The 26,967-nt window shown below is 54.8% G+C and overlaps 11 protein-coding genes across 11 annotated transcripts; 7 read left to right on the top strand and 4 right to left on the bottom strand.

The window, feature by feature from the left end:
* Nucleotides 1-414: 414 nt before the first annotated feature.
* ACO1O0_003683 (allantoate permease family MFS transporter) lies at nucleotides 415-1,994 on the bottom strand (the record flags this gene model as incomplete). The annotated part of the gene is made up of 3 exons (XM_083193127.1): nucleotides 415-636; nucleotides 704-1,698; nucleotides 1,757-1,994. 3 exons carry the CDS (start codon nucleotides 1,992-1,994, stop codon nucleotides 415-417), a joined length of 1,455 nt encoding a protein of 484 aa, XP_083052184.1.
* A 942-nt stretch (nucleotides 1,995-2,936) lies between these two features.
* On the top strand, nucleotides 2,937-3,811 carry ACO1O0_003684 (fumarylacetoacetate hydrolase family protein; the record flags this gene model as incomplete). Its single annotated transcript, XM_083193128.1, has 2 exons — nucleotides 2,937-3,062; nucleotides 3,134-3,811. The coding sequence occupies 2 exons, from the start codon at nucleotides 2,937-2,939 to the stop codon at nucleotides 3,809-3,811; spliced, it is 804 nt and encodes a 267-aa protein (XP_083052185.1).
* Nucleotides 3,812-3,853: 42 nt separating this feature from the next.
* Nucleotides 3,854-5,949, bottom strand: ACO1O0_003685 (fungal specific transcription factor domain-containing protein; the record flags this gene model as incomplete). The annotated part of the gene is made up of 2 exons (XM_083193129.1): nucleotides 3,854-5,705; nucleotides 5,942-5,949. The coding sequence occupies 2 exons, from the start codon at nucleotides 5,947-5,949 to the stop codon at nucleotides 3,854-3,856; spliced, it is 1,860 nt and encodes a 619-aa protein (XP_083052186.1).
* Nucleotides 5,950-6,842: 893 nt separating this feature from the next.
* Nucleotides 6,843-7,286, bottom strand: ACO1O0_003686 (cupin domain-containing protein; the record flags this gene model as incomplete). The annotated part of the gene is made up of 2 exons (XM_083193130.1): nucleotides 6,843-7,206; nucleotides 7,261-7,286. The coding sequence occupies 2 exons, from the start codon at nucleotides 7,284-7,286 to the stop codon at nucleotides 6,843-6,845; spliced, it is 390 nt and encodes a 129-aa protein (XP_083052187.1).
* Nucleotides 7,287-8,005: 719 nt separating this feature from the next.
* ACO1O0_003687 (NADP-dependent oxidoreductase) lies at nucleotides 8,006-8,778 on the top strand (the record flags this gene model as incomplete). The annotated part of the gene is given in 2 exon segments (XM_083193131.1): nucleotides 8,006-8,012; nucleotides 8,030-8,778. The coding sequence occupies 2 exon segments, from the start codon at nucleotides 8,006-8,008 to the stop codon at nucleotides 8,776-8,778; spliced, it is 756 nt and encodes a 251-aa protein (XP_083052188.1).
* Nucleotides 8,779-9,204: 426 nt separating this feature from the next.
* On the bottom strand, nucleotides 9,205-11,093 carry ACO1O0_003688 (uncharacterized protein; the record flags this gene model as incomplete). The annotated part of the gene is made up of 4 exons (XM_083193132.1): nucleotides 9,205-9,239; nucleotides 9,337-9,665; nucleotides 9,734-10,023; nucleotides 10,125-11,093. The coding sequence occupies 4 exons, from the start codon at nucleotides 11,091-11,093 to the stop codon at nucleotides 9,205-9,207; spliced, it is 1,623 nt and encodes a 540-aa protein (XP_083052189.1).
* Nucleotides 11,094-13,546: 2,453 nt separating this feature from the next.
* ACO1O0_003689 (cation efflux family-domain-containing protein) lies at nucleotides 13,547-14,902 on the top strand (the record flags this gene model as incomplete). Its single annotated transcript, XM_083193133.1, has 3 exons — nucleotides 13,547-14,522; nucleotides 14,579-14,793; nucleotides 14,870-14,902. 3 exons carry the CDS (start codon nucleotides 13,547-13,549, stop codon nucleotides 14,900-14,902), a joined length of 1,224 nt encoding a protein of 407 aa, XP_083052190.1.
* A 1,990-nt stretch (nucleotides 14,903-16,892) lies between these two features.
* ACO1O0_003690 (transcription factor domain-containing protein) lies at nucleotides 16,893-18,451 on the top strand (the record flags this gene model as incomplete). Its single annotated transcript, XM_083193134.1, has 2 exons — nucleotides 16,893-17,021; nucleotides 17,090-18,451. The coding sequence occupies 2 exons, from the start codon at nucleotides 16,893-16,895 to the stop codon at nucleotides 18,449-18,451; spliced, it is 1,491 nt and encodes a 496-aa protein (XP_083052191.1).
* A 702-nt stretch (nucleotides 18,452-19,153) lies between these two features.
* On the top strand, nucleotides 19,154-19,963 carry ACO1O0_003691 (dihydrodipicolinate synthase family protein; the record flags this gene model as incomplete). The annotated part of the gene is given in 4 exon segments (XM_083193135.1): nucleotides 19,154-19,300; nucleotides 19,346-19,507; nucleotides 19,520-19,630; nucleotides 19,688-19,963. The coding sequence occupies 4 exon segments, from the start codon at nucleotides 19,154-19,156 to the stop codon at nucleotides 19,961-19,963; spliced, it is 696 nt and encodes a 231-aa protein (XP_083052192.1).
* An 813-nt stretch (nucleotides 19,964-20,776) lies between these two features.
* Nucleotides 20,777-22,704, top strand: ACO1O0_003692 (general substrate transporter; the record flags this gene model as incomplete). Its single annotated transcript, XM_083193136.1, has 8 exons — nucleotides 20,777-20,874; nucleotides 20,933-21,090; nucleotides 21,162-21,266; nucleotides 21,318-21,677; nucleotides 21,738-21,926; nucleotides 21,991-22,300; nucleotides 22,365-22,466; nucleotides 22,521-22,704. 8 exons carry the CDS (start codon nucleotides 20,777-20,779, stop codon nucleotides 22,702-22,704), a joined length of 1,506 nt encoding a protein of 501 aa, XP_083052193.1.
* A 1,158-nt stretch (nucleotides 22,705-23,862) lies between these two features.
* On the top strand, nucleotides 23,863-24,278 carry ACO1O0_003693 (uncharacterized protein; the record flags this gene model as incomplete). The annotated part of the gene is made up of 2 exons (XM_083193137.1): nucleotides 23,863-23,868; nucleotides 23,916-24,278. 2 exons carry the CDS (start codon nucleotides 23,863-23,865, stop codon nucleotides 24,276-24,278), a joined length of 369 nt encoding a protein of 122 aa, XP_083052194.1.
* Between the last annotated feature and the right edge of the window lie 2,689 nt (nucleotides 24,279-26,967).

Genomic DNA, 26,967 nt, shown 5'->3' on the forward strand with positions numbered 1-26,967 from the left:
AAAGTCGATCCATGGATCGCATTGGCGATCCCATGGTGTCAGCGGGTGGGCCGGACACTCGGAATAGATATTTTCGGGGGCTCGTAACTAATTGTGCATTGACGTAGATTCGATTGGGGAAGGATCACGGTTCATTCTATTTTTGTTTCTATTATTCTCATTCACATCTGGAAGAGCCAGTACCTGAAATTGTTCATGCTACGTATTTAGTGATGGGCAATAGGTAGTATTATGGCTGTATCAAATACGATTTAATACAATAAGAAAGCCATGTTTGAAAGGCTGCTGCCTTGGCATCGGGAACAATGAATGTTCGAGCTGATAGTCCGTACGTACACATGTAATGGCAACGTTTCATATGTGGTCTCACTGCAGGTGTAGTATTGATCACTACCACTTAGGTATGTCCTCTCCCTACAGTGCATAACGATAATCAGGATGGAAATCGCCCGTCTTGCCAGCCGCAATCTCGGCCTCGCGCTGCTCCTCCGTCAAGGCCTCCCTGCGCTTATTCTCGCGGCGGAGGTAGAAGTACAGCGAGGCATGGCCAGCAACGGCCAGGATGACGGCTGCCAGTGAGCCGCTCAGTCCCATGAGGTACTTCCCGTCCTTCTTTGTCTTGAAGATCTGACCGACCTGTGAGATTATGTTAGCTAATAGATCCGAAATCCAACGGTTAGGTAATCAAGGGACTCGGACTCACCACAATGCCTGCCGTGTTGCCAATGGTCTGGTTCATGCCAATGGCCATGGCGCGCTTGTAGTACGGCGCATGGCTGTTGAGCAGCCACGCGCAGTTCAGCCCGACAATCATGTACACGCCAGGGGCGATGAGGAAGGTCGAAAAGTACAGCGCACCCCTCTGGTCGGTGGGCACACCCAGGTTGACTGCGTACCCAACGGCCGTGACCAGGCACGCGGGCATCATGAAGAAGGCGCGGCGCCCGAAGCGGTCGCTCATCCAGCTGACGACAATGTAGGCGCAGCTGGCCCAGAAGAAGACGGGGACGGTCAGCAGCTGGGTGGTGACGGTGCCGTAGCCAAACGACTTGATGATGAGGGGCAGGAAGGACGACAGGCCGAAGGAGCAGATGTCGGCCATGAACTGCGACCAGCAGCTGATGTACAGCTTGGGGTCCAGCACGGCCTTCTTGACCTCGGCCCAGTCGAAGTCGGGCTTGCCGTTGTAGCGGGCGTTGATGGCCGCGCGCACCCGCATCATCTGCTTCTCGTCCTCGTTGAGGAACCGCGCGTGCTCGAAGTCGTCCGGCAGGAAGAAGAAGACGAAGATGGAGATGAGCACGCTGGCGCAGCCCTCGATGATGAACAGCCACCGCCAGCCCTCCTGCCCGGCCACGCCGTCCATCTTGAGCAGCGCGTAGGCGAACAGGCCGCCAAAGGAGCCGCTCAGGGCGGAGCTGACGAACAGGTACGAGATGCGCAGGGCCTGCTCCTGCGGGCGGTAGAAGGTGCTGAGGTACAGAGCCAGGCAGGGGAACATGCCGCTCTCGAAGAGGCCGAGCAGCAGACGTGAGGCGTACAGCTGGCCCGTGTTGCGCATGAAGCCCGTGCCGATGAGGACGATGGACCAGCCGAACATGAGGAGGGGGATCATGCGGCTTGGGTGGAACTTTTTGAGCACGAGCGAGCAGGGGATCTCGGCGGCGACGTAGGTGACGTAGAAGAGGGTGATGGCGTCTGTTATTGTTGTCAGTCGGGGAACATGTTCAGAGCATAGTGATGGTAGTGAACTCACTCCCCAGCTCGTTGTCGCTCATGCCAATGTCCTCGGTCATGCCGGCCGAGGCAGCGTTACCAATGTTGGCGCGGTCCAGGTAGGCCGTCAGGAAGATGACGGTCATGACGGGGGCGATCCAGATGTCGAGCTTGCGCACAAGCTTCTTCTCGCTCTGGGGGTCGAGGGCGAGGGAGGCCTCGAGCTGTGACGAGGCATCGTCGCTGCTCGCGGCAGTCACCTTCTCTGGGTTGTCCATGGTGGGAGGTTGCGCCTGCTAGGGGTTTGAGGCAAGAGGATAGGTCTTGGATGGCGATCACACGGTCTGTATCATGGATGGGGACGCGTGTGGTCTTATAAGCCACGAGGCACGCCCGGCATACTCACGACCGCCGGCTAGACCCTGCATCGGACTGTGGAGGAGCTCGGTGGGTTGACCAGTGACAGGTGTAGAGACTCCAGAGAATTGATAGGTATGAGTCCCTGTTCCCCGACTTCGCCCACATGGTTTTTGCGGATCATCAGCGGGGTTATGATACGGCGTCGGGCAGCGGCGAGCGGGCGGGATGGAGAGCGGCGGTTCGAGTATCGTTGATATGGAGTCATGGAGCAATGGACTGATAATGACGGGTAACCGCGGCGATGTTAGTGGCGTTGCTGGTGGAAATGGGTAAGGATTGACAAGTATCCATCTCTAAGCATTGATAAGTTGGACTGCTAGCGGCGCTAGGAGGTGGACCGGCGGGTCGGGTCTGATCGAGGCCTCCCCAAGCTTATTACTCCAGGCCAACTTGAGGCCAGCTTCACTTCGACTGGAGCCGGTTTGGGGTCTTTTAGCGTCGGCGGAGGAGCGGCGTCGGAGCGGCGAAGCGGGAGAGCAGCGGCGAGACACGGAGGTGAGCGGGAGGCCAGCCGACTTCGCAACACAGGGGATTTGCCATGTAAAAGGAATCATCTTCCATCTTTTGGGAGCGGTAATAATATTCAAAACTGTTCATCTTTAGAAGCCATCATAGTCATTCAGAATGGGGTCCATGCCAGCAGTGAGTCCTGTCGTGCATCCATACCAAGTGCCAAACTGACTGGGTCAGACGTGGAGCCGCCTCGTGCGCTTCATCTCAACCGACGACCGAGAACTCTGCGGTGAGCCGGTTGACCAAAATGTCGACGGTAGGTTCTAGAGATTCTATGTGTTTACAAAATGACTGAACTTTCCCCAGTTGGCCTCGCCGTTGCCCGAGGCGATTCCGTCGAGGTCAGAGTCGTCGATGCCTCATCAGCTCTGACGGATGGCAGGGTGACTGGTGAAACCGCCATCATCAAGAAGGTGAGTGAAACAAGAAACATTCAAAACACAGGCATCAACCATTTCAATTGATCCATTACTGACTTCCACAGCTACTATCGCCCCTATCCGTCTCTGAAATCGGCACCATCCGCTGCATCGGCCTCAACTTCAAGGACCACGCCGCTGAGCTCAAGTGCCCCCTGCCCACCATCCCTGAGGTCTTTTTCAAGGCCTCCAACACCGTCACAAATCCCTCCTCCCCCATCGCCATACCATCGTCAGCGCCCTCGGCCGTTGACGCAGAGGTCGAGCTCGCCATCGTCATCGCCAAGGACTGCAAGGACGTGTCCGTCTCCGAGGCCCAGGACTACATCCTCGGCTACACCGCCGCCAACGATGTCACGGCCAGAGACATCCAGGCCAAGACGTCGCAGTGGGGGTACAGCAAGGGCTTCGACGGCTTCTGCCCGCTGGGGCCGTGTATCGTGCGGAGGGAGCGCATGGGCGACGTGGGCCGCGGTGTTACGCTCAAGACGGTGCTCGACGGCGAGGTGCTGCAGGACGGCAAGACGGACGAGTTCATCTTCTCGGTCGACGAGATCGTGTCGCACCTCTCCAAGGACACAACCCTGCTCAAGGGCACCGTCATCCTCACGGGCACCCCGTCGGGCATCGGGCACAGCAAGACGCCCCCCAGATACCTCAAGGCGGGATGCGACCTGAGCGTATCAATATCACGGGGCATCGGCACCCTGACCAACAAGATCGTGTCGAGCTCCAAGCTGTAGGTAGTGTAGAGAAAATAGAAGAATGATACCAACCATCCATCGTCATCGCGCCTCCAGCGTCCCCACCAGATCCTCCCAGAACTGGTAGTCAATCGGCTCCGGAAAGTTGCGCGTAGGGCCGAACCAGGTGTCCAGCCAGCTCTCACAAGGGCCCATGCCATTGCCCTGTGCACCGTCCACGACGGCTGAAGTCATGGTGTGAATATCCATGCCATCCTGCGACGACGACGACACCTGCTGCGTCCTGCCTCCATGGCCTTCGGGGGGCCCCATCCCATCGTGCCCAGCCTCACCTACACCACCACCACCACCACCACCAACATGACCACCCTCCTCCCTCCCCGTCTTCCTCGCCGTCGCAATACACAGCTCAATGACCTTGACCTCCGCCATGACAAACTCATTCACCCACGTATCCGCCCTCTGCTTCTCGCAGTACGCGCTCAGATCCTCCAGGATGGCCCCGGACCGCGCGCTATGCGGGTCCCGCACGGCAATCATGCCCAGCACCAGCGCGCTGTTGAACAGGTTGTGCATGGCGGCGCCCGCCTTGAGCCGGTCCGCCATGGACAGGTCCCGCAGCGACAGCTTGAGCCGCAGGTCCGCGCACGCCGAGCTGATGCACGCGTCGCGGCTGTACTGGAAACGGTCCGTGATGGACTCGAGGAGCACGTACGTGCGGTGCAGCGTGATGCGCGCAAAGTGGTACCCCGAGTGCAGGTAGATGCGCTGCCAGTAGAGGTACGGCCGCGCGGTGTCCATGGACGTGTCCGGGTGCTCGAGGCGGAAGTAGCCAGGCAGGGAGGTGGCCCAGTCCAGGAGCGTGCGGTCGAGGTGCAGGACCTTCTCGTAGGTGTGGTACGATGTGGTCATGGGGACGATGCCGAAGCAGTCGTCGTGGATGTCGCCCAGGATGGTGGACAGCTGCTGCTGGTAGAGGTAGTAGATGCTGGGCGTGGGATCGTCGAGGGGTTTCTCGCATGCCGCGGCGGCCTCCTCGGTGGTCATGTCGTCGATCCAGATGTTGCGGATGCCCATCTCCATGCAGTGCTTGCTGTTGATGGCGTACGGCCGCCCGATGGCCAGCGACACGCTGCGGTCGATGGCGTACAGCGAGCACCACAGCCGCCGGCGCGTCTCGAGCACCTTGGGCGGCAGACCCCAGCTCACGCCGTCGACGTGCATGCCCTGGGCCTGGGCCATGCGGATGGCGAAGCTCGACGTCAGCCAGCTCTCGGCCTTGCGCCCAAAGTACACCAGGTAGCGGCACACCAGGATGCCCGCGCGCACCAGATCCGGGCTCTCGCCAGACAGGGTCGGCGCCAGCACGATGGCCTTGCGCGCCGCCCAGAAGTACTGCACCGACGTCTCCTCGCAGCCGCGCTGGGCATGGGGCGAGGCGTCGGGCGCGCAGTCGAGCAGCTCGGCAAAGGCCAGCATCATGAACAGCAGGGCCAGCCACCGCAGGTCCACGGCCGTGAGGTCGTCGTCCCCCCACTTGCGGTCCCAGAAGGCGTCGTAGGTGACCCTGAAGGTCTCGCGGTGCACGCTGTCGTACACGGGGTTGAGCTCGTCGAGGAACCTGCCCACCAGGTGGTCGACGAGGGCCCGACGACGCGGCAGGCAGCCCACCAGCTCCCAGATGTGCGCGTAGGGGCCCTTCTCGTCGCGGTGAAGCCCCGGTGTCGGGATGCTGCTCATGCCCACGGGCAGCTCGGGGCTCTCGACCTGCATCATGGACGCGGCCGACTGGTGGCCAAAGTAGGACGACCCGTGGTACGAGGGCGCGCCGCGCGTGTTGAGGAGCTGGCCGATGCGTGAGGATGAGAAGCCCTCGGACCGGCGAGGCCGGAGCGTCTCGAACCGCTGGGCGGCGGCAGAGTCGGTGGCATAGCTGCTGCTGGGGTGAGCTGTCTGGGGGGTGCTTGTTACTGCAGGGGACTCGAGGCCAGGAGGGCGGGATGGCCGCCAGGCGGATGGTGCAGAGGGGAGATGACAGAGATGGGGGATCTGACGCCGGATGCAGGTGGAACACGGTGTCTGTCTGTCACACTGCTCGGGTCAGTATACTTATATAGAGGAAATGATGAGAACGGGGATGTCATGGCGACAATGGCATCGGATCATGACCGGACCATGATCGGAGGACATGTTAGTCTACCCCTGGAAAGTCACTAGATATGTAAGATATGTATGTACCTTGCGCTTCAGCCGCTGGCACTGGGTGCATACATTGGCCCGCGACAGCCTCGTCCGTGGACTGTGTGTCGGAGTTGACGTCCTCTGGTCGGGCGTCTCCATTCGATGATTCCGTCGATGCCTATGCGTTGTGCGTTATGCGTTGTGCGTTACAACGTCTAATGCAGGCCGCACGTGGAGCAATACTAAATAGTCCAATGCCGCAAGTGTCTGGGGTAATTGTACGTAAAAGCGACAGAAAGAAGGGGAAACAAGGTTAAACAAGGTTGGGGGCGGCACCGGAGGCGGCGCGCGATGCGGAGATGGCCACAATCAGCAATCAAATCTAGGGCTGCGGCAATTGTTAACTTGCCGTTTGTTCCGTTCGCCGCTCCAAGCCCGACGCTGGTCGCTTGGTCGATCCCTGACCCTAACCCTGTACGGTAGGTGTTGGAGGAGTTGGGAGATGCTCCAGGGTAGCCTCCAGGGTAGCACCAGATGGGCCACAGATGGGCCAGCCATGAGGAGCAACGGTGAACATGTGATACTCCTGTTACATATTGGTTGAATTTTGCTATTGTTTAACAATGTTTCTAATTTATGCTGTAATGATATGAGCCCGTTTTGGCTCATGTCTACTTGAGTTAGCGCATCAGATAATTCTGAATTCACTTCATGTGCACAAATGTAGGCAGCAACTCAGCCTGAGGGCATAAATCTATTATAGGTAATGTGAGAACTCAATCGAAAAGGAATGTGATTTTATTTGAATTGCACAAATTCCATCATACCATTGCAGCAGCTAACATTCCCATCCCTAAATTGTGGTGACCAGACCAGTAATCTTAGCCCCCTAATACCCGTCATCGAGCACGACGAGATGGTCATATCCCTTCTTGACGACCTCGGTGTCCACAACGAGCACTGCAACAAATGTCGCCGGCTTCTCCTGGCTATTGTTCTCTCCAACTGTATGATGGCAGCCGGGGAGCTCCATGAAGCTCTCCCCCACCTCATAGACCTTGGGGGGATTCCCATTCATGCCGCTCAGCATCTGGCCTTCGGTCACAGTCGCCACGACGCTTGCTCCGGCGTGCCGGTGGGGGGGCGTGTATCCCCCGGGAGGGAAATGAACTTCGAACCCGACAATGGATTTCCCGGGTGCGTTCTTGAGCTCGTAGTCATACAGCACCTTGATGCTCTCTCGGGGCCGAGTTCTGTCAGTGGTGGAAGGTTAGCATTCGTCTTTATCCTATCCCAGTTTGACTCACCGTGATTCTCCGGGCTGGGTAGCCATTGTGCTGGTGTGTATGATGGGTTTGATCTGTTATCGGTTGTGATCTTTGGATGAGGTGCGCAGTCAAATTCTAAACGAGAAACACAAGGTATATTTATAATGTTTAGAAGGCAAGTCAGGCTCTGGGAAACATTGCCACCGTGGAATACAACACGCGATTGCTGATCATTGTAATACTTGCATACGGAAAGAATCCGGGCTTACGAGAAGGCGGGATGTCCTCCAGTGGCGCCAAAAACCGACGCATTAGCCGTTCGGGTATCCGGGATCCCCGGGGTCTCGGGGTCCCGGGTATCCCCACCTTTCGTCTCATCGACCGCCCCGAGTCGCTGATAGGCCTTTGTCGCGTTCAGTATTCACTAATAGTGTGAGAAGTGGTCGCGGGAGGACGAAGCCAAATTAGTGGAGACTGAAAGATTGATATAATAGTAATCTGATCTCTGTCCCCTCAATGTTTGACGTTTGATGAATGCCATCAGGTTACATTTCAACAACACTTGACACTGCGCAATATACAAGCTCAACTCGAATCATGACTGAAATGAAAGCCATCCAAATACTGGGAGACGTTTCATCCCCCAAAGTTGCGACAAATAATTCCCTTACACGACCCGTCCCCAAACGTACCGAAATCCTCATTCGAGTTATTGCGGCTGGAGTCACCGGCGACGAGGTTCTATGGCCCGAAGTCTACGAAGCCGCATCTCGAATTCCGGGACATGACGTGTCTGGAGTCATTGAAGCATTGGGCCCTGAATATAATGGTTCCCTCAAGATCGGCCAGGACGTTGTTGCGCTCCTAGCAACAGATCGTGGCCAAGGTCAGGCCGAATACACAATCTGCTTTGCCGACGAAGTTGCCCCGAAGCCCGCCTCTATAACTCACGAAGAAGCCGCTGCACTGCCTATTCCAGTACTCACAGCCTGGGAGGCAATTATGGATCACGGTAAAGTCGCTCCTGGCATGAGAGTCCTCGTCACGGGGGCATCAGGCGCGGTTGGGATATTGGCAGTGCAGCTTGCAACGAAACTAGCTGGCGCCAATGTGATTGCTCTAGCTTCATCGCGGAATCACGACGCACTAAAGCAGCTGGGTGTACATGAGGTGCACGACTACAACACGCCAGGTTGGGAGGGGAATATCAAAGATGTGGACATGGTCTTTGACACAGTGGGAGGAGATGTCTTGACCAAGACCTGGGAAACTGTCAAGAGTGATGGGACAATTGTCACGGTTGGAGACCCGGCTCCGGACTGGGCCTTTGGGAAAGGTATTGCTGCCGAGTCGGTGACCCGCCCCAACGTGCGGTATATGCATTTCATTGTTAGCCCAAACTCCCACAAGCTGAGCCAGGCCTTAGAGATGATCGCCGTGGGCTCTATTAAACCGCTGGAAGTGGAGTCATTCCCCTTCGAGAAGGCAGAACTGGCTTGGGGGCGTGCCAGACAAAGAGGGCGGGGCAAGAAGGTGGTGATTACCTTTGGGGGCTAGGGATGGGGGCTAGAGATGATGAAACAGCCGCTGCTTAGAATTCGAAGGTAGCAGAATGGACATTTATAAAATTGAGAAACAGGGCTTTCATATCTTGCATCCGCTAAAGTTTCGCTGGGTGGCTCATACGAAGATAGAGAGCTAAACGTGTGATCTGACAAGATGTCTGTGGTCTTTTGGGGCACTTATATCACCACGACAAAGACCTCAAGATCAATATCTCAAGATACAAGTATGCCCATTATCAACGGAGACCGGAGCTTTGAGCTCATGACGCATTACTTGTCCACCATGCAAGGTCTTGGCCCAAGTCACTTGAGTTGTACCATCCACAGACATCCTCCATTGAACCCAGGGAACCAAATATATCAGTGTCACTGGATGAGGTGTCTGCCCCGACCCCAGCAACTATTTGGCCCTGGTTACTCAAAAGACTTGGAACTTGACTAGATCCTGGTACACTGTCAGGCTTGGCCGCCGTGGGCCCAAGCCCAAGAACATGTCGAGCTATGGTCTGTATCTCCTGCACGTTCTTTGCTGTTCTTGGCCACAACTCACCCAGCGCCTTGAGGCACCCGATGGTCATGCGGATCTGATCTCTAGCGATGGCGAATTCCTTTCCTTTGAATAAGAAATTGCACGCCGACAATAGCGCCAGGGTTCCTTCGCTAACCATGCAGGTAGTGAAGGGACTGTGGTGGAACCGCTCCGTCGGCAGCGCCAGGAGGCGGATCTGCGCTTCCGTAGATCTCAGTACTCGCACGGTGTGCACATTGATGAGCTCTGGTGTGGGAGTTTCGCGGGGCGGATATCGGGCACAACTGGAGATGCCCTCGACTGGATTGAACTTGAGATCTGATAATGGTCTGTGGAGGCCGATGGTTGCGCTGGGGAAAGGGATGAGCCTTGTTGGCATTTCATGAAAATATGCAAGGTTGAATAAAGAGAGACTTACACGTGTATCAACAAGTGCGCTTGGAACATGAGTTCGTCAATCTCCCCAGTCTTGCTCATAACCTGTTTCCGGTCCTTTGGCAGCAAAAGCAGCCATCCGTTGATGACAGAGTCGGCGGCCTGGAGAACCTGCGGGGAGTCTTCGCTTGCCGCCACCTTGGGTGCTGTAGATATTGCCAATGCGGCACATCGTACGGCACCGATGAGATAGGCAAAGGATGAGAACGAGGTTGATTCGGGGGCCAAGTCGCGGCAATCGAAATCTTGCAGCGTCTGGGGTTCGGGGATTTGCTGTAGACAAGCGTAATTTAGTCATCTTAGCCAAGAAATACGACACTGATACTGAGACAAAAGAGGTGGTTGTAAGGGAGTGTTGGCAGTGGACTACTCACCCCTTGTTCATAGTCCAGCTCCTCGCATGGCAGGTCAACGGTGGTGTCAACATCCACAGTTGCAAAATTCAAGGCTCCAAGTGTCCCTGCGTAGAAACCATCGACCATATACAGCATCCACCAAGTCCGTCTCCAACATTCAGTTAACACAGCATCCTGCGCTCCGTGCTTCGCTGCAAAGTCCTGTCGAAACATTTGCAGATCGAGTCCAAGTCGGACTGCAGCGTCTATCTCCGTCTTGGCTTCGTCCTTGTAACTGTTCCAGAACAAGGCTATAGAATACAATATTCGGCATTGGACCATTATTGGATCTGTCGACGATGCTGCCGCGAAGCAAGTCTCGACATGATCCCTGAGAGGCGTAGACCATTCTTTAGAGCTGTAAATGTGACCAATGAAGCGCAATACAGCGATGAGGGGTCCCAAGTTCAACTGTATGCCCGGGTCTTGGTAGATTCTCGTCAAGTGCTTCTGCGGCAATACAAGGGGGTGGAATTTGTGGAAGTTCTTGTAGTACGAAGCAATCAGAGCATCGCCGGCAATGTCGCTGCCAATGTCTACTCGAGGCACCGCTGGCGACCCTGAGCTGGAATTTTCACTAAGCAGACCATAGCTATTGGTGAGATGAGCCCCAACATCACTGGAAAGTCGAGGCAGCGTGGGTTCAGATTCGCGATGCGGATGAGCCCAGGAGGATTGCGGTGGACTCGAGCTGCTGTCGGCTGATCCAGCCTGATCCAGACCAGCGGCCTCGAGTCTCCTGCGGCGCTCAGCTAGAGCCGCGCGGTCGAGGCCTCCCCTTCGCGACTGGGCGTACTGGCATTGCTTGGCGGCTTCGATGCACCGGGTGCAATGTGGTCGAGCTCCATCGCATTTGAGATGGCGTGAGCGGCAGGGCAAGCAGGCTAGGGATGAGCGCGTATTGCCTCTTCCATTTGGCGGTGCCGCTGACGTAATAGCAGCATTCATGGGACCGGAATGCAAGGTAAGGGTGGGAATGGGCAAGTGCGTGATGCTCTAGCCGTTCGGCTTCGTCCCTGGAAAGGTAGAAGTTGGATAATCACTCTGCTTGGGGGCGGGTATCCGTTTTGCGGGTATCCGGGAACCCGGGGATCTAGACAGTCTCACATTAGTAACCACTCGAGGTGGGCAGATTGTACGTACAGGCGTAGCCGCCCACAAAATATCATCCAATTAGACCCCATGGTGCGGTTGCGAAGCAGTTGGCACGGGCATCTTCTCCAATCATGCCTGCAGGGCGCCGTATAAACACCGACGATGCTCTCCGCCCAACCAAAGCGTGGTTCTCGGTTCTCTCCGACTTCTTTTGGCAAACTGCTACCTGCCCTACTTCTCTGCTATTCTGTCTATAAGCGATTATACTAGTCAGCAACACCCACATCGTGTCTGTATTTGAGACTGTATACAGGTATGCAATGTTAGACCCCGAGAAGTACGCGGTCGGCTAGATGGCTAGACCTACGCCATGCATATGACAGGGCGGCTGCCAAGACACAGCACAGCTGGCACGCTGGCGGCTGCCAAGGGGTTAGCAGTAAGGGAGCCAGCACTGAGACGGTTTGGTGCAGATTCGGGGCACCAGAGATATCATGGTCAACAAAATCTCGGACTTCTATGCGCTTGACCTTCGCTGGCTGTGGCCATTAAATCGCTGAATGCACCATAGTCACCACAGAGGGGACCATGGCTGCCATTAGAACCATCATCGGCCTCTCGATGGCCTCCGCCGCCTTGGCCTGAGTCCCTGACTTCACGTCCGAGGCTGGCAATCCCTTCATCGAGGGATGGTACGCCGCTGACGACGTCCCCTGGGCGTACAAGGCTACGCGGGCATCCGCCGCCATCTTGCGCAACGGCACGTACTACCTATACTTTAGCGCCAACGGCATCCAGAAAGGGCAAATCGAGGACGGTCTTATCGGCAGCATCGGAGTGGCCGTCGCTGGCAGACCAGAGGGCCCCTACCGCGACGCCCTCGGCCACCCGCTCATCGGCAAGCCCCACAACAGCGCGCAGCCCACCGACCAGGGGAGCGGGCACAATGGGGTCATCAACGTCCCCAGGACGGATATCTAGTACATGATGTATCATCGGCGGTAGTTGTCTGACACGGTCGGGAACCACCGCGCGGTTTGTTATGATCGCATGTACTTTGGATGGTACGATCCGCGCCGTGGAGATGCTGGTCAAGGATAACTTTGCCGATGGGAACATGTTTGGGTAGAAGACGGCCAGGGAGGAGAGATAGGTCGTCGAGGACGAGAAGCTCAGGGGGCGGTCGTCGGGGGATGGTGTCGTCGTGGCCATGCCGGATACTAACTTTGGCGACGTTAGGTTTGACGCCCTCGTCAGTGGGAGAGACTTCTCGGCTGGCGATGCCGCTGCTCTGATGCTCCGGGCGTCGAGTCTCGTGGGCGACGACTACTACGTCGTACTGGGCGCGACTGCTGGGGGATAAGATTCAGATTGGCATCACGCAGGAGTGGGGGGAGGTGCTGGGAGCAGGTGAGGGCGCGTTTGAGGCTTGCCTCGAGTATGCGGTGTAGGTGACGGCGGTAGGTGAGAAGATCAAGGTGTTTGTGGACGATATGGACAAGGAGGTGGTCAAGGCAAGGGATGGTCGTCTGGCGAGCGGGAAGAATGCCGTTGTTGTGGCTGGGAGTGGCACTTTTGACCACGTCTCTATTCCAAGGCTTTCGATTTCACCGGTAATCAAGTAAAATAGAATTAGGATCAAGGTTAATCGAGTAGAATGCGATGTACTGGAGACGTGGGAATCTGGCAGGTGTCACACAATTACTACCCTGGGTTCGAGTTTCGTGCTCACCATTGAGACGAACGAGTACCACTAGTATAGAATAGTACCTCGTACAGCATAATTACTCGACATGACAGTTTGCTCCCTGGGGCGTGATATACTGTTCACATTCGTCTAGGATGCAACGTGTTCATTTTCGTGTTGGAGAACGTTTGAGTTCCAAACGAATACCAAACTCCATTCAGGCGCTTCATGCGTCAAGATGACCTCAAGCCCTTGTTGTGAACGTGCATCGTCTCGCCCCCGACACCTAATATATGCCGCTGTTCAGCCCTACCCGGCCCCATTTAAATGAGTTGGTAAAGGCGGGCATTCGGGGGTATCGGGTCTAACGGCACGACGGAGACCGGAGACGGTGGCTGTGCAGCTTGGCAACGCGTATACACTGATGGAGCCGGCGGCCTCCCCGATTCCGTCATGAGGTATCCGTACGAATACACTAGTTATAATACATCATATCATGTGAATATAATGCTAACGCCTCATCCTACTCCACAATTTCTTCTTTTTTTTTTTAATTTTTTTTCACCACCTTCATCCACGGCTCCCAGACCTCAACACACGCTGACAACTCCTGTCCCCAATGGGCGACTCCGACATCCCGATGAGCCCTCTGGGTCGCTCTGGCGAGGCCACCACCCCTGCCCAGGGCGCGCACCTCCGGGCCTCGATTCCGCCTCCCGCTGGCAAGGACGTTGAGTTCCAGCACGATGTGCGCGATCCCCTGGGCCTGTCGGCGCACATCAAGCACGAGCCTGACATGCAGGCCAACACGTCGCGCAAGCGCCGTCTCGGTGCCAAGAAGGGCATCGACAAGTACTACCAGGACCACAACAAGAGCATCCGGACCATGCTCAAGTCGGTCGACGAGCACGAGCAAGAGTCCGAGGACACGCACGACAAGCACAGCCTCATGTACGCCATCTGTGTCAAAGGCTCTCTCGTCGCCAACATCCTGCTGTCCGGTCTTCAGCTCTACGGTGCTATCTCGTCGGGCTCGCTGTCTCTCTTCACCACCATGGCCGACTCCATCTTCGATCCCTTGTCTGGTGTCATGCTCTTCATGGCGCACCGCGCTGTCAACAAGGCCGATCCGCGCAAGTATCCGTCTGGCCGCGCACGTATCTCGACAGCCGGCAACATTGTCTTTTCCTTCATCATGTTCTCCGTCTCGCTCGTCCTCATCGTCATGTCGACCCGCGACATCGCGGTCGGCTCCGAAGAGGAGACCAACGGCTTCCACCTGCCTGCCGTCATCGCTGTGGCGACGGCCTTTGTGACCAAGCTGGGGCTCTTTTTCATCTGCTGGACCATCAAGAATGTGTACTCGCAGGTGGACATTCTGTGGAGGGACCACCGCAACGACCTTTTCATCAACGGATTTGGTATCCTGACTTCGGTCGGAGGGAGCAAGCTGCGATGGTGGATCGACCCGGCGGGCGCCATTGTCCTGTCGATCCTCATTGCGTTCCTGTGGCTGCACACTGCATACGACGAGTTCCAGCTCCTCATCGGTGTCACCGCTGACCGGGAGGTCCTCCAGCTCATCACCTACGTCTGTGAGTATTCACTGCATCTCCCACCTGCCTGTATCGCGTCTCACACCAGGTAATAGCCATGACGCACTCTCCCCTCATTGAGAGAATTGACACTGTCCGCGCCTACTACAGCGGCCCACGCCTGGTCGCCGAGGTCGACATTGTCATCGACCGCAACGAGCGCCTCGAGGTCGCCCACGACGTCGCCGAGGAGCTGCAGGTCAAGCTCGAGAAGCTGCCGTCTATTGAGCGGGCCTTTGTCCACATCGACTACGAGACGAGTCACAAGCCGGTGAGTTTTACACTGCTTAGAAATTTGCTACTCCCACACCCCCGAATAATGATTTCGCCTTACCGGTTTTCTGTAGGAACATGAGCATAAGCTCAAGAAGCTGCTCTAAGTAATTTCTAGGCCGACTCCCGTTGGGGGTGACGATTGAGGCACTGGCCGTGCCGGTTCAAGGAATACTAGCATTCCCATGAAGGTGAAAAGTAAGCTGTATATGATTGTGCGTAAGAGTATCCATATTCCTGGTGTCGGAACGTAGTAGATAGATATCTGTCGATAGAAATTAGATGCGTGAGAATAACTGAGGCAAGCAAGGGATTGCTTCTGTGCTCCTAAATCGCCTCGATGGCAATCTTGTCAAACCAGCGGAGAATCCGCACATACTAAGGTATACGGAGTACAAGGGTTGCACTTCCATGTGCACTTTGATCTTCAAGGGGATACCAAGCGGCAGAATGATGCTCAAAGAGCCTCAGCACCTCGCCCAGCAGATAAATGCTAAATACGACGAGAAATCGTAAGGCAAGTTACCAGGGTACTAAGTACAGTTCTAGCTTATGCCGTTACGATCCTTCAGATGGCCGTAGGTATTTATGCGTTCCTCGCACCAGCATTCCGGGCACTGGTACGAGATGGAGCCCCTTTCACTCCATGAGTCGACACTCATGCTGTATCCTGTCAAAATTCCGCAGGCCAAGTAGACAGGATATCGCTTGTCCACACCTTTTAAGTAGCTCCTCCTCTTCGGCTGATATCGATAGCACACGCAGCATGGCGCCCAAGATGTCTTCAGACGCCCACAAGCGCCCAATAGCTATACGGCATTTAGAATCCTGAGCATTGCGGAGCAATTCAGTCGAAAAGCACGATGCTTGGATGCACAGGGGATGATTGTGACTGTCATTGAAGAAATGCTAAGCAGGTGCTTACACGTGAGTGCCAGGAAGAGTCGGTCAACTGCGCCAGAGTGCATAACGATCTCAAGCAGTACCTCATTTGGCAGCACTAGGAGTTCTGATGACTGGGTCACCAGTGGCTGTTCGAGAAGCTGCTTCATTCAGCACATAAGCTTCACAAGCCCACGCGGATGCTGCCTACCGTTTGAGGGACCTTGAATGCACTCCACTGGGTGGGAGCGTGCTGTCTCTCGCAATTCTTGAGATCATAGGGCCACTGTCCGTACATGTCGAATGTAGGGTGGATCGACAGCAGGGACGGTAGGCTACGGATGGAGACGTGAGGAGGACGTGATGTTTACCAGTTCTTAGATGAAGGGCAGCTGCAGACACGGGCCCAATACCGCTAGAGTCGGTGCCTCGATGCCCAAGTTGACTTGTAGAAAATCTCCAATGTAAGCAACCGGTGGGTCGCATGGAGTGTCATGCTTTAGACCTAGGTGGTGAACATAACGAGGGCATGGTAATACCATCTCGGGATATGAGCGTGAATGTTGACAAGTTGAAGCAGTGGGGCGATTGGGCGATCAGAGCTCCAGATGTTCCTCCCGTTCGAGCCCTGTAAAAATTGCCATGCACCCCGTAGTCAGGTGACGCCAAGCCTGCAACCTTCCTCAATACAGGGGGCTTTCAGTGGGAAAGGTCTACCCACAGGTGACGGCATCAATTGGGGCCAACTCCGACTCCGGGACAGAGAGGACGACCGCATTTCACGTCTCAATCATATCCTGATCACCGAACGGAGCATCTGGTCTGATGTAGAATGGCAACTTCAGATAACCCTTCGACATGATGCTGGACGATGCCTCAATCTCGACGACTGTACGCCCCACGCCTGGAACGGGACGGCGGTATGTTCGCTCACGAGACGGCTGCCTGACCTGCAAGTAAGACCTCGCCATCTGGCCCGCGTGGAGGTTGTCTCGCTGATCAACCGTGACTAGACGTCGTAAGGTCAAGTGCGACGAACAGCGGCCGCGCTGTTCTCACTGCGAGCGCCTCAATATGGAGTGCAAATGGCGACCGCAAACCAGGCCTCCCGGGGCTAACCGGAGACCATCCCATCAGGCGAGCGAGCCATGCGTGGGATCGTCCCAGGTCCAGTCTCAGTCCCAGTCGCAAAAGACCCAGTCCCCAGCCACGGATATGTCATCGCCTCTGCATGCGGTCGACGAGGTATTTGACTATGCCAGCTTCATGTGGGACTCGGGCGACTTTTGGCAGCAGGTGAGCCCGGACAATAGCGCCAACGTGGGCCTGAACACGCACATCATGGTGGGTGATTTGATCTTTCAATTTATTTTTTCTCCTCTTTAGACATACAGTCTGACAGAGTTGGCCAGGGCACGGATTCCCAGATTGCATTCCCCAGCCGTTTGGCTTCTGTTGCCTCCTATGGCACCCCCCTGATCCAGAGCAACGGCAGCCCCTCGGACAAGCCAGTCGTGAACCTTACAAGCGACAGGTTGATGGAATTCTTTGCTACATCCGCAAACCCTCCGATACTCGAGGAGGTTGAGACCCAGAAGAAATGGGTATCCATACGCCAGGCTGTGGTCGACATGTCGGCCCACTCCCACGAGCTCCGCTGCGCCATACTTGCCTTCTCAGCTGTTCTCCTCTGCCGTCGCGACGGGTCTCTGATAGTGGGCGAGCAGGATTACTACGCAAATGCCGTGGCAGAGGTTGCCGCCTATGATTCTACCCCCCTAGTAGAGCATAGCCCCGAGCGTGAAAGCATTCTCGCCGCGCTGTTTTTTCTGAGCTACGTGGACATTTTGGAGACAAAGGTGGATGCCGGACACTCCCATCTTCAGCGCGCGTACAAGATCTTTCAGCGTGGTAAAAAGAAGAGCTTTGCCCCCATTGAGAAGCAGCTGCTGCTATGGATCCGACTCCTCGATGGCAAAGCCGTGTCTGCTGGTGGCGATGGCCTGTTCTTATCCAAAGATGATGAACTCGTTCTCGTTGAAGCATCACCGGGGAGCTTTGATGGCGAAACGGATGATGGTTCGAAGAATGAAGTGGCAGATGGCGACATCGAAGACGTTCTATTCCAGGTCCTCTATCAGCCCGGAGTCGTTTTCTACCAAAGGGTCCAGAGCTTCATGGGTCGGATATCCAAAATCGACCCCTGGCATCGGTCGAGGGGTACCGTCGAGGATGAGACTGAAGTCATGAACATTGGTGCGTCAATTGCGGCGGACCTGCGAACACTGTATGACCAGCGTCCTCCGTTAATGGACTATGCCGTGGCTGGAAAACTGAGGGAGCCGCACGTGTCTGCCCATCTGGCCTTTGTCATCACCCGTGCCTTCAGGACATACCTCTCCAATTATTACGCTAGCAAGGTGCACCTTCATAGAGTGGCATACAAGACGCTGCCCCTCACCAGGGAGGCTTCGGATGCCCTGGACCAGATCCGGAAACTGGCGCGCCAAATGGCTCGTGACATGGAACCGGAGGACACTTTGCCTGTCAACATGCTTTGGCCTCTTCTGATGCTCGGTGTAGAGGAGCAGGACCCTCTCGAGAAGGTCTGGCTCAAGGCCCAGATACTCCGGATGGAGCGCGTTGCCGGGAATGCGAGGATCACGGCCCAGGTGCTGGAGGAGGTCCAGGCGCGGCAGGAAGCCGCCAAGGCGCGGATGGACATTCGGTCGGTTATGCTCGCCGTTTTCAACTCGACCTTTGCCATTGTCTAAGCACGTGGGAAAGACAACGTTCGCGAACCTTGTGAGCCGGAGTCCAGATTCGTGCTCGGATAAGGCCCACTCACACCTCACTTGCCGATCGGGTTTCTCCAACAATGGATGACCACATGGGCCGTGTCCCACACCATTGTCTCCAATCCCCGCATCACGGCCCATGGAGATGTTGGGCCGCCAATGACGCGAATTACGGCGCCGATATTGACCGGGACTTGGACCAGGAACTCCTCAAACTTCTCATCTTTCCTCTCTACATTCTCATTCTTGGTTCTGATCTTCTAATCTCGGCACATTTCTACCCAGCTCCAGCAAAACCAACAGCGCTACACTCAACGTTTCTACGAAGCCGCAAGATTATAGATCACCATGGGTTCTATTCCGGAAGTCAATAAACCGTATCCCCCGGGGATCCATGTGCCGTGCCTGACGTGGTTTGCAAACGATGCTGCGCAGGAAGTTGAATGGGATCTGCAAAGAAAGCACCTGGAATTCCTAATCACCTCGGGGCTTGATGGAAGTAGGTGATACCACTGGACTCGATCCAAGTCCTTTCTTTACATGGCTCATCAATTCGCAGTCGTTATTGCTGGAACCAATGGCGAAGCTGTCACTCTTACGTCCGAGGAGAAATGCAAGCTTCTTCAGATGACGCGCCAAATCGCACTACAAGTTGGCCGCCCAGATATCACAGTCACAATGGGATGCACTGGTCAATGCACACGCGACGTAATTACGGAAACCCGCCTGGCCAAAGAGGCTGGTGCAGATTATGCGCTGGTCCTGGTGCCCAGCTACTTCCACTTCGCCATGAATCAAGATGCAATCGTGGCCTTTTTCGAGGAGGTGAGATGTACCACAGACACCAAGTTGGGCCATTGCTAATACTAGATCAAGCTCTCTGATGCGAGTCCTATTCCTGTCGTCATCTACAACTTCCCCGGTGTTGTGGCGGGCCTCGACGTCAACTCGGAGATGCTGGACCGCCTGGCTAAACACCCGAACATTGTCGGTGTGAAGCTAACATGCGGTGGCATCGCCAAGGTGTCTCGGGTACGTGCCCAGTATTCACCGGAGCAGTTCAGCGCACTGGCTGGCCAGAGTGACTGGCTTGTTCCTGCTCTGTCTGTTGGGGGCACGGGTGTGATCACAGGGGTTGCAAACCTCTATCCGAAGGTGAGCATGGAACAAACATTCGATTAACCCATGATATCCTAGCTAACATGATAACAGGCGTGCATGCAGATCTACGACCTATACAAGGCAGGGAAGCTCAAGGAGGCAGAGGCGGCGCAACTGGAGCTGGCCAAGGCAGAGTGGGGATTTGGCAAGGGCGGCATCAACGGCACGAAATGGGTGGTGGCCCAGCTGCGCGGATACCCTGAGGAAAGCTGGCACTGCAGAAGGCCATACCCCAAGTTTGGAGACAAGGGGATGCAGGACTGGGTACTCGATGTAGTCCGACCTCTCATGGAGACGGAGAAGCTTCTAGGGACAAGGGCCTCATAGGCCTTGCATACAATGGCCCGGTCTCGAATTCGACCACACAACATAATAGAGACGTCGGTGTATTTGATTCCACTTAAATCCACCAGATTGGTGAGGAAGATGGCTCCGTCCATTTGGAAGTACCATCATGGGAAGCGCCATCATCGCCTTGACTATGCATATGAACAGCACAGACTAGATAACAAAGGCAATTGTCACCATTGTCTAATATCCAATATCCAACTATTGAACAAAGTCACCGGTGCATTCTGATAGACACAGACTACTCGGCATTGACTAGTACTCGTACCATGCCTCTTCCTTGTCGGCCTAAATTCACCAGTAGCGACGCCTCCACTCAACCCTCCTGGGGCGCATGGCGTCCAATCGCCTCGAGTCGTCGCGTAGCAATAGGCGATCGGCTCGCTAGTCGGATGCCGAGACCCCCCATGACCAACATGACGCTTGTCCCCGTTTGTGACCAACAGTGCGGACATGTTGGGTGCTCAACCGGGTCCGTACCATCGGGACGGGTCAATTGGTTCTCAAAGCCATCGCTTCCCGGCTACTCACATACGAGTACCGTGCCAGGATCAAGAGAAGCGACATGAACCGGGCTCGGTAATCTGGTTTCACTTGACTCAGTCCGTCGGTGAGTCGATGTTCCCCAGATTTTCCCCCACTTGTTAGCTGATGCGGGGGTTTGGATCATAAATATCGTGTGGGGACCTCCATCATCTCGGCCTTGGTGAACCCGAGGTTTAATGTCGTCTCTTCCCTCTCCTTCACCGACCAGATCCTGTATTGCAAGTTGACTCTACTCAAGCCGTCAAGATGACGTTCCGCGCCGTCGAGGATCGGCCCACGCCCAAGGAGGTGTACAACTGGCGGTTGTACTTTGAGTCGTCTGTTATCGCAATGGGATCGCTGCTGTAAGTGGTGATAGACATGCATGCTTTGATTGCTTCTCCTGACTGACATTTAAATCAGGTTTGGCTACGACTCAGCATTTATCGGGACGACAATTTCACGCGACAGCTTCATTCGTGACTTCAAGGTGCAAGGCGCCGAGGCCAACAACATTTCCAGCAACATCACCGCGTCGTTCCAAGCGGGAGCCTTCTTCGGTGCCATTTTCTGCTTTTTGAGTATGGAGACCAAGGATCCAGAGCATTGGCTAGCAAAATCTCCAAGTATTGCGTACTGACGTGAGACCTAGTTACCGAGAAGATTGGCCGGAAATGGGCGCTACAGGTTTCCAATGTTATCTTCCTCATCGGTGCTGTCATCATGGTTGCTGCAACGAACAAACTCTCCTACATCTGTATGGCTTGTCTATCCATTCGTGGTATACACTCTGACACCAAATGTCCAGATACTGGCCGCGTTCTCACGGGACTCGCCTGCGGTGCCATCACCGCCACCGTACCGAGCTACATCGCCGAACTCTCCATCACCTCAATTCGCGGTATCCTAACAGGCCTGTTCGAGGTCAGCTACCAGACGGGATCGCTGATAGGCTTTTGGATCAACTACGGCATCAACGAGAACATGGACCAGAACAGCACCATGACGTGGAGGATCCCTATGGCTGTCCAGGTTATTCCCTCGGGCGTGCTGCTGCTCACGGGGTGGCTCCTGCACGAGAGCCCCCTATGGCTATTCCGCAAGAACCGAGATGAACAGGCCCTCGCATCGCTTGAGGAGCTTAGGAAGATCCCGCGGGACCATCACTGTAGGTTCAGTTTGGCTCCGGCTCTGATAGGATCTGCTCGGTTCTGAACAAAGTGTCTAGATATCCAGGAAGAAGTCCAGATGATCCGCACTAGACTGACCGAGGAGCGAGAACTGGCGAGCAAGTACGGGACTGGAAGCTGGGCATTCTTCCGCGGCGCACTGTTTGAGCTTTCACGCAAGGGCATGTGGAACCGTGTGCTCCTCGTCTTTGTATCATTTGCCTTGCAAAACCTTTCGGGCGCAGCTGGTACGCCTTGACAGTTCTCTAAACGTCACTATTTTCCCGGAATGGGCACTAACTACTGCTTCAGCTATCAACTACTACTCCCCCACGCTCTTCGGCTCCCTTGGCATCACTGACGTGGCCCTCTACACGGGCATCTACGGGCTGGTCAAGGCCGTCGCGTCTATCATCTTCTATGGCGCGCTCATTGACTTGTGGGGCCGCCGTAACCCAACCATCGTATCATCCTTGGCGTGCTCTCTATGCTTGTGGTTTGTGGGTGCGTATGTCAAGATCGGACATCCGGCCGACATCATCGAGGTCGGCGGGGAGCTGTCTGCATCGACCAAGGCGGGAGGCAAGGCTGCAACGGCCATGATTATGATTTACTCGGTTTTGTGAGTCCACTCTCAAAGATTCTCTCCTATGCGTCTAAAATCCAGAGCTTACTGTTCCGTGTAGCTGGTCCTTTGGTCTCAACGGCATCCCTTGGATTGTCTCGGCCGAGATCTTCCCTGGTGCAGTGCGGAATTTGACTGGAACATGGGCAGCCATGGTTCAATGGTAAGACGACGCTTTCGGCGTTGTTATTTTGTTTCGCAACTGACACTGGTACAGGCTCATCCAGTTCGTCGTCACCAAGGCCCTTCCGTACATCTTCACATCGTTTGGCTTCGGCACCTGGTTCTTCTTTGCCATCTGGATGTTGATCGCGACCATCTGGGCCTTTTTTTTCCTGCCAGAGACAAAGGGCAAGACCCTCGATGAGTTTGATACCATTTTGTATGTTCATAACCTCTGAAGGAATTGTAGGAGAATATTGGAAGGAGACTAATCAGTTGCAGTGGCTACGTGTCTGACCGACCAAGAGCGATGTCCGATACCAATAGCGTCAAGGAGGGGGACAAGGACCATGTTGTTGAACACTCAGAAGGGGGGTTGGCGTAATGTTGTTGGTACCTGTCTGAGCATGTTTATACCAGGTGGGGAGAGTGTTCCCAGTTGCCCGTCTACGAATGATACCCAATTTGATTGAATTCCACGGGACTTTTAAACTACTTGTGCACGATCCAAAGCTTGTGAGTTGAATGAGTTATTTCCATCGCTTTATACTGTCGTCTTTGTTACAGTTCTTTCAGAAACCGACATAGCAACCAGCAATGTATTCAGCATTGACTCCTCCCAGGCCATGGCTTTGGTCCCAACCACAGCCCCTTGAACTCGACAGCCTTTCCTTGTGTCTTGTACATCGAAGTTCTCTTTCAGTTTCATTGTCCTAGAATACTAGAACAACATCTAGATTGAATATAAATACGTTGCTTCGAACCTGCTTCTATCTCTTTTCCTATCACTCAATTTTAACCCATCGGGACTTACTTACCTCACCAACAAACCAAGCACAACGCATCTTTTCAGCCAGGCTGGAAAGATTCACCAAGTCAGTACCTCCCCCACCCCCTAACTAACATCATCACAACAATGTCTCCTTCATCATCCAGTCGTGGCCTGGTGCCCGATTGGCGGGTGTCTACTAGAAGGACTCGGCGCTCCGCGTCCCTAGAACGCCCGGATGAGTCCGCGGCTGGCGAAATTCAAGACTGTATTGTCGTTGATATAGAGGGCAGCCTACGCGCCATGGAAATTGAAAGCCGTGGTGGTGGCCAGACCAGCGCCCAGCGCGGAAGAAGCCGCGGTAGTGGTGAGACCAGCGCCCAGCGAGGAAGAGGCCGAGGAGGGCCAAGGGGTAATAGGGGAGGCTCCCAGAGAGGCCAGAGGAGTGGCCGAGCAAGTGCTCAGCCAAGAACCCCGCGGGGACGAGGAGGCGGCAAGACGCGTCCCTCCGGAGATATTCCTGTCCCCCCCAAAGCTCTCCTGCGTCGTCTAAATGGAGGCAACCAGGCTCCCATCCCACCAGCCGCCCCGACTGAGCCCTTTGGAATGGCCCAGTCTGACAGCCGTCATGACGGTCCAGCGTACCCTCACAGAAACATGGGCTTTTACGCCACCACCCAGCGGGACCCGGCGGGTGAGCCCCCGGCCATCCGGCCAAGCGGGAATGCCTACCAGACCCTCACCCAGCCTTTCCGCATCCGCGGTGGGCAGACTCGCAACTCCACGGGGCCTCCCGGTGCGTCCATGACGCTGTCCGACTCCTCTAACTGGAGCTATCCCAGCGTCCATCAGCCGTGGCCGCCTCCCGGTGCGTCCATGATGCTATCCGACCCCTCTAACTGGAACTATCCCAGCGTCAATCAGCCGTGGCTGCCTCATTACCAAGCGGTGGAGCAGGAGAACCAGCGCCAGCTGGGTCTATCTCAGGAGGACGGGGATGTGGAGATGATGGACGCCATGAAGGATTCGGATGAGGACAAGTAGGGGGTGTTTACCTTGCCAAGTGGTATGGGTGTTGGTAGAAAAAAAGGGTGCTGATTTTACTGATTTTGCTGATTTAGATCTGGATGCCATGGAATAATTTGCGGAATCGACAAGGCCCTCTACAAGCTGCCATGTGAACAGAGAAATAAAATGAGAAAAAGACAATACGATTATGGCGTGTAATAGTCTAAATTTCCTTAAGTGACTCTAATGCCTTAGTTCCCTCGTGGCTATGCTATCGGTATAGGGGCTGATATCAAAATGCGTTTATATATAATGTCATGGATACTAATAGGTCTTTAATAGCTAGTGGGTTAGTTCTTAGTGCCTATACATCCCTTATATTCTCTTTAATCATTCCACGCGTTTCCCCATCCCTGATCATATCATATGTATCGCCCTCCACTAGACAACTATCTGCTGCTCCTTCTTGACTCGGCGAAACAGCCACGATAGCAGCTACCTCGATCGCTGTCCAGCTATGAATTTCTCGGATATAGTCGATTCTATATACAACCCGTAAATCAACACTCTAAGGTAGGGTTAATTAGATGATAAGACCGAATCTATATGCGAGAGGAAGGTTGAAGTATAGTACTTAGCACGTGACATATGCTCTCTTCTCTCCTGTCGGCCCCGTGACTTCTTATATGTACATTAATATGTATATTAATAGCTAAGGAACTTAGAAGCAGTGTCCTAGGCGGCTAAACGGGTGCATATATATATGAGCAATCCAAGGAACTGGGCCCTACCTAGGCCGACTGTGGAGAGGGGGTAATATTTGATTTCCTTAGCGACACATGAAGATAAGGGGCAAACCTAGGTTTATTTGCGGACCCATTTGAAAAATTAAAGCTACTAAATTACAGGTATGCATAACTATTTAAACCCCAATATCAACTTCCGTAGCATTCTGTACTCGTCTGCTTCCTGCTCCTAAATCTGCCGTTGGAGCAACCTCTATCGCCCCAACTTGCTACAGGTAGGGCTTCAAAAGTAACTATAAAGAGCTTCATAGAGCTCATGGCATCAGGTATCCTGGCTGTCATTAGTCAAATCGACCACAACCGTCTTCCCTATGTCCCTGCCACCGTCGGCACTGGATTGAGCAATGTCGCGTGAGCCTAGGCCTGATTTAAGTGGCTCCTCTCCCTCAGTACTAGATGGGTGATCCTCAGTACCAGATGGCTGATCCTCAGTACCAGATGGTTGATGAAGATGAGTCTGACCGAATAAGCCGGATTTAGGTGGCTCCCATTTCCCAGTACTGGATGGTTGGTCCTCAGTACCAGATGGTTGATGAAGATGAGTCTGACCGAATAAGCCGGATTTAGGTGGCTCCCACTTCCCAGTACTAGATAATTGGTGATGATGGGTCTGACGGAATAAACCAGACTTAGGTAACCCTCTCTTAGCACTGGGTCGTTGAAAAGGTCGAGTCTGCCCGAAATAGTCGTGTCCGACTGTTTGCCCGAATAAACCTGTTTTGGGCAGCGTCCCCCCTTCAGCACCAAATTGAGCCACATGGGATTGAGCGAAAAGCCATTTTTCGGTCCCTTTAGATTCACCTCTAGAAGGCAGCCCCGATTTTAGTGCTGTTTTTCCAGCTGAAGCTCCGGAATCCAGGGCTTGCGAAGAATGCGCAGGTATGCCAGAAGCAGTACCAACAGCGGAAGATTTGGTGGAGGGTCTGGTCGTAGGTTCGTTTGCCATGGACGTGCGAATACCTGATATTCCCTGTCTCGTGCTTTCTGATGGCGTTGTGGGCTTGTGATGACGTATGTCGGTAGTATCAGAGACTTCCTCTACCGACGGCGGCATGTATGAGAGGGGTGTACTGCGCCCGATCTCGTTCTCGACATCTGGAGATTTAGCAGCCGGCCATACAGCCTGGGAAATCCCCGTAGCCTGTGACTCTTGGTAGTCACTATCATTAGGGTCTTCGCTACCAATCGTCTCGCCAATGCTTGGAAGGCTTGATTGGTCTCTATCAGCGCTTGTCCTCCGGCGTCGGAACGTCTGTTGCGTCTCAACAGTGGTTTTCTCGGTGACAGTTGTCTTCAGTGGTAGGTCTAGAGATCTTAGTCTTTCCGTGATCCGATGGTCCAGGTCAGTCGGAGCATATCGAGGGGCCGAGTGCATGGTCAGATATCTCGAAGCGGCACGGTGACACGGCAAGCGGCGGATAGTCGGAGGGAGGCAGTGCTATTACTAGGGGTGAGGCTTCTATTACTTTCGTGATATATAACATTCCGCCGTAGAGTCGGAGGCGGTAGGCGAAGGAAGAACAGAACATTGACCAAAATACTATGCGCCGGGCACGATGGCTTCGCAGCTGCTCGAAGTGCAAGTCAAGTTGCTGAAGAAGAAAGAGTGGTAGCTGCTGACAAGCGTGACGCAAAGATCCAGGTACAGGCCCATCGCAATCGTGTCGCCGACACGGCATCGTACCAGGTCAGCCTCAGTCGTCGAGGACGCGCCAGGCCGCGTCGTGCCGCATTCCGTGAGGGAGCTCAAGGGCGGCTGGGATAGGATCCTCAGGGGGCCAGAGCTCCGTAACAGGAAGGTGAGTGGAGAGAAGCTTATAGTCAGGATCCCGCAGGCTTCGTGAGTCTTCTTAGGTCTGTCTGCACATGTGCTTAAGATCTGAAGGCGAGAAGAGGGACCATTGTCTTTTCCAGAGTTT

Source organism: Amphichorda felina (assembly GCF_050947745.1).
Source record: "Amphichorda felina strain 45539 chromosome Unknown scaffold_3, whole genome shotgun sequence".
Classification (NCBI taxonomy): domain Eukaryota; kingdom Fungi; phylum Ascomycota; class Sordariomycetes; order Hypocreales; family Bionectriaceae; genus Amphichorda; species Amphichorda felina.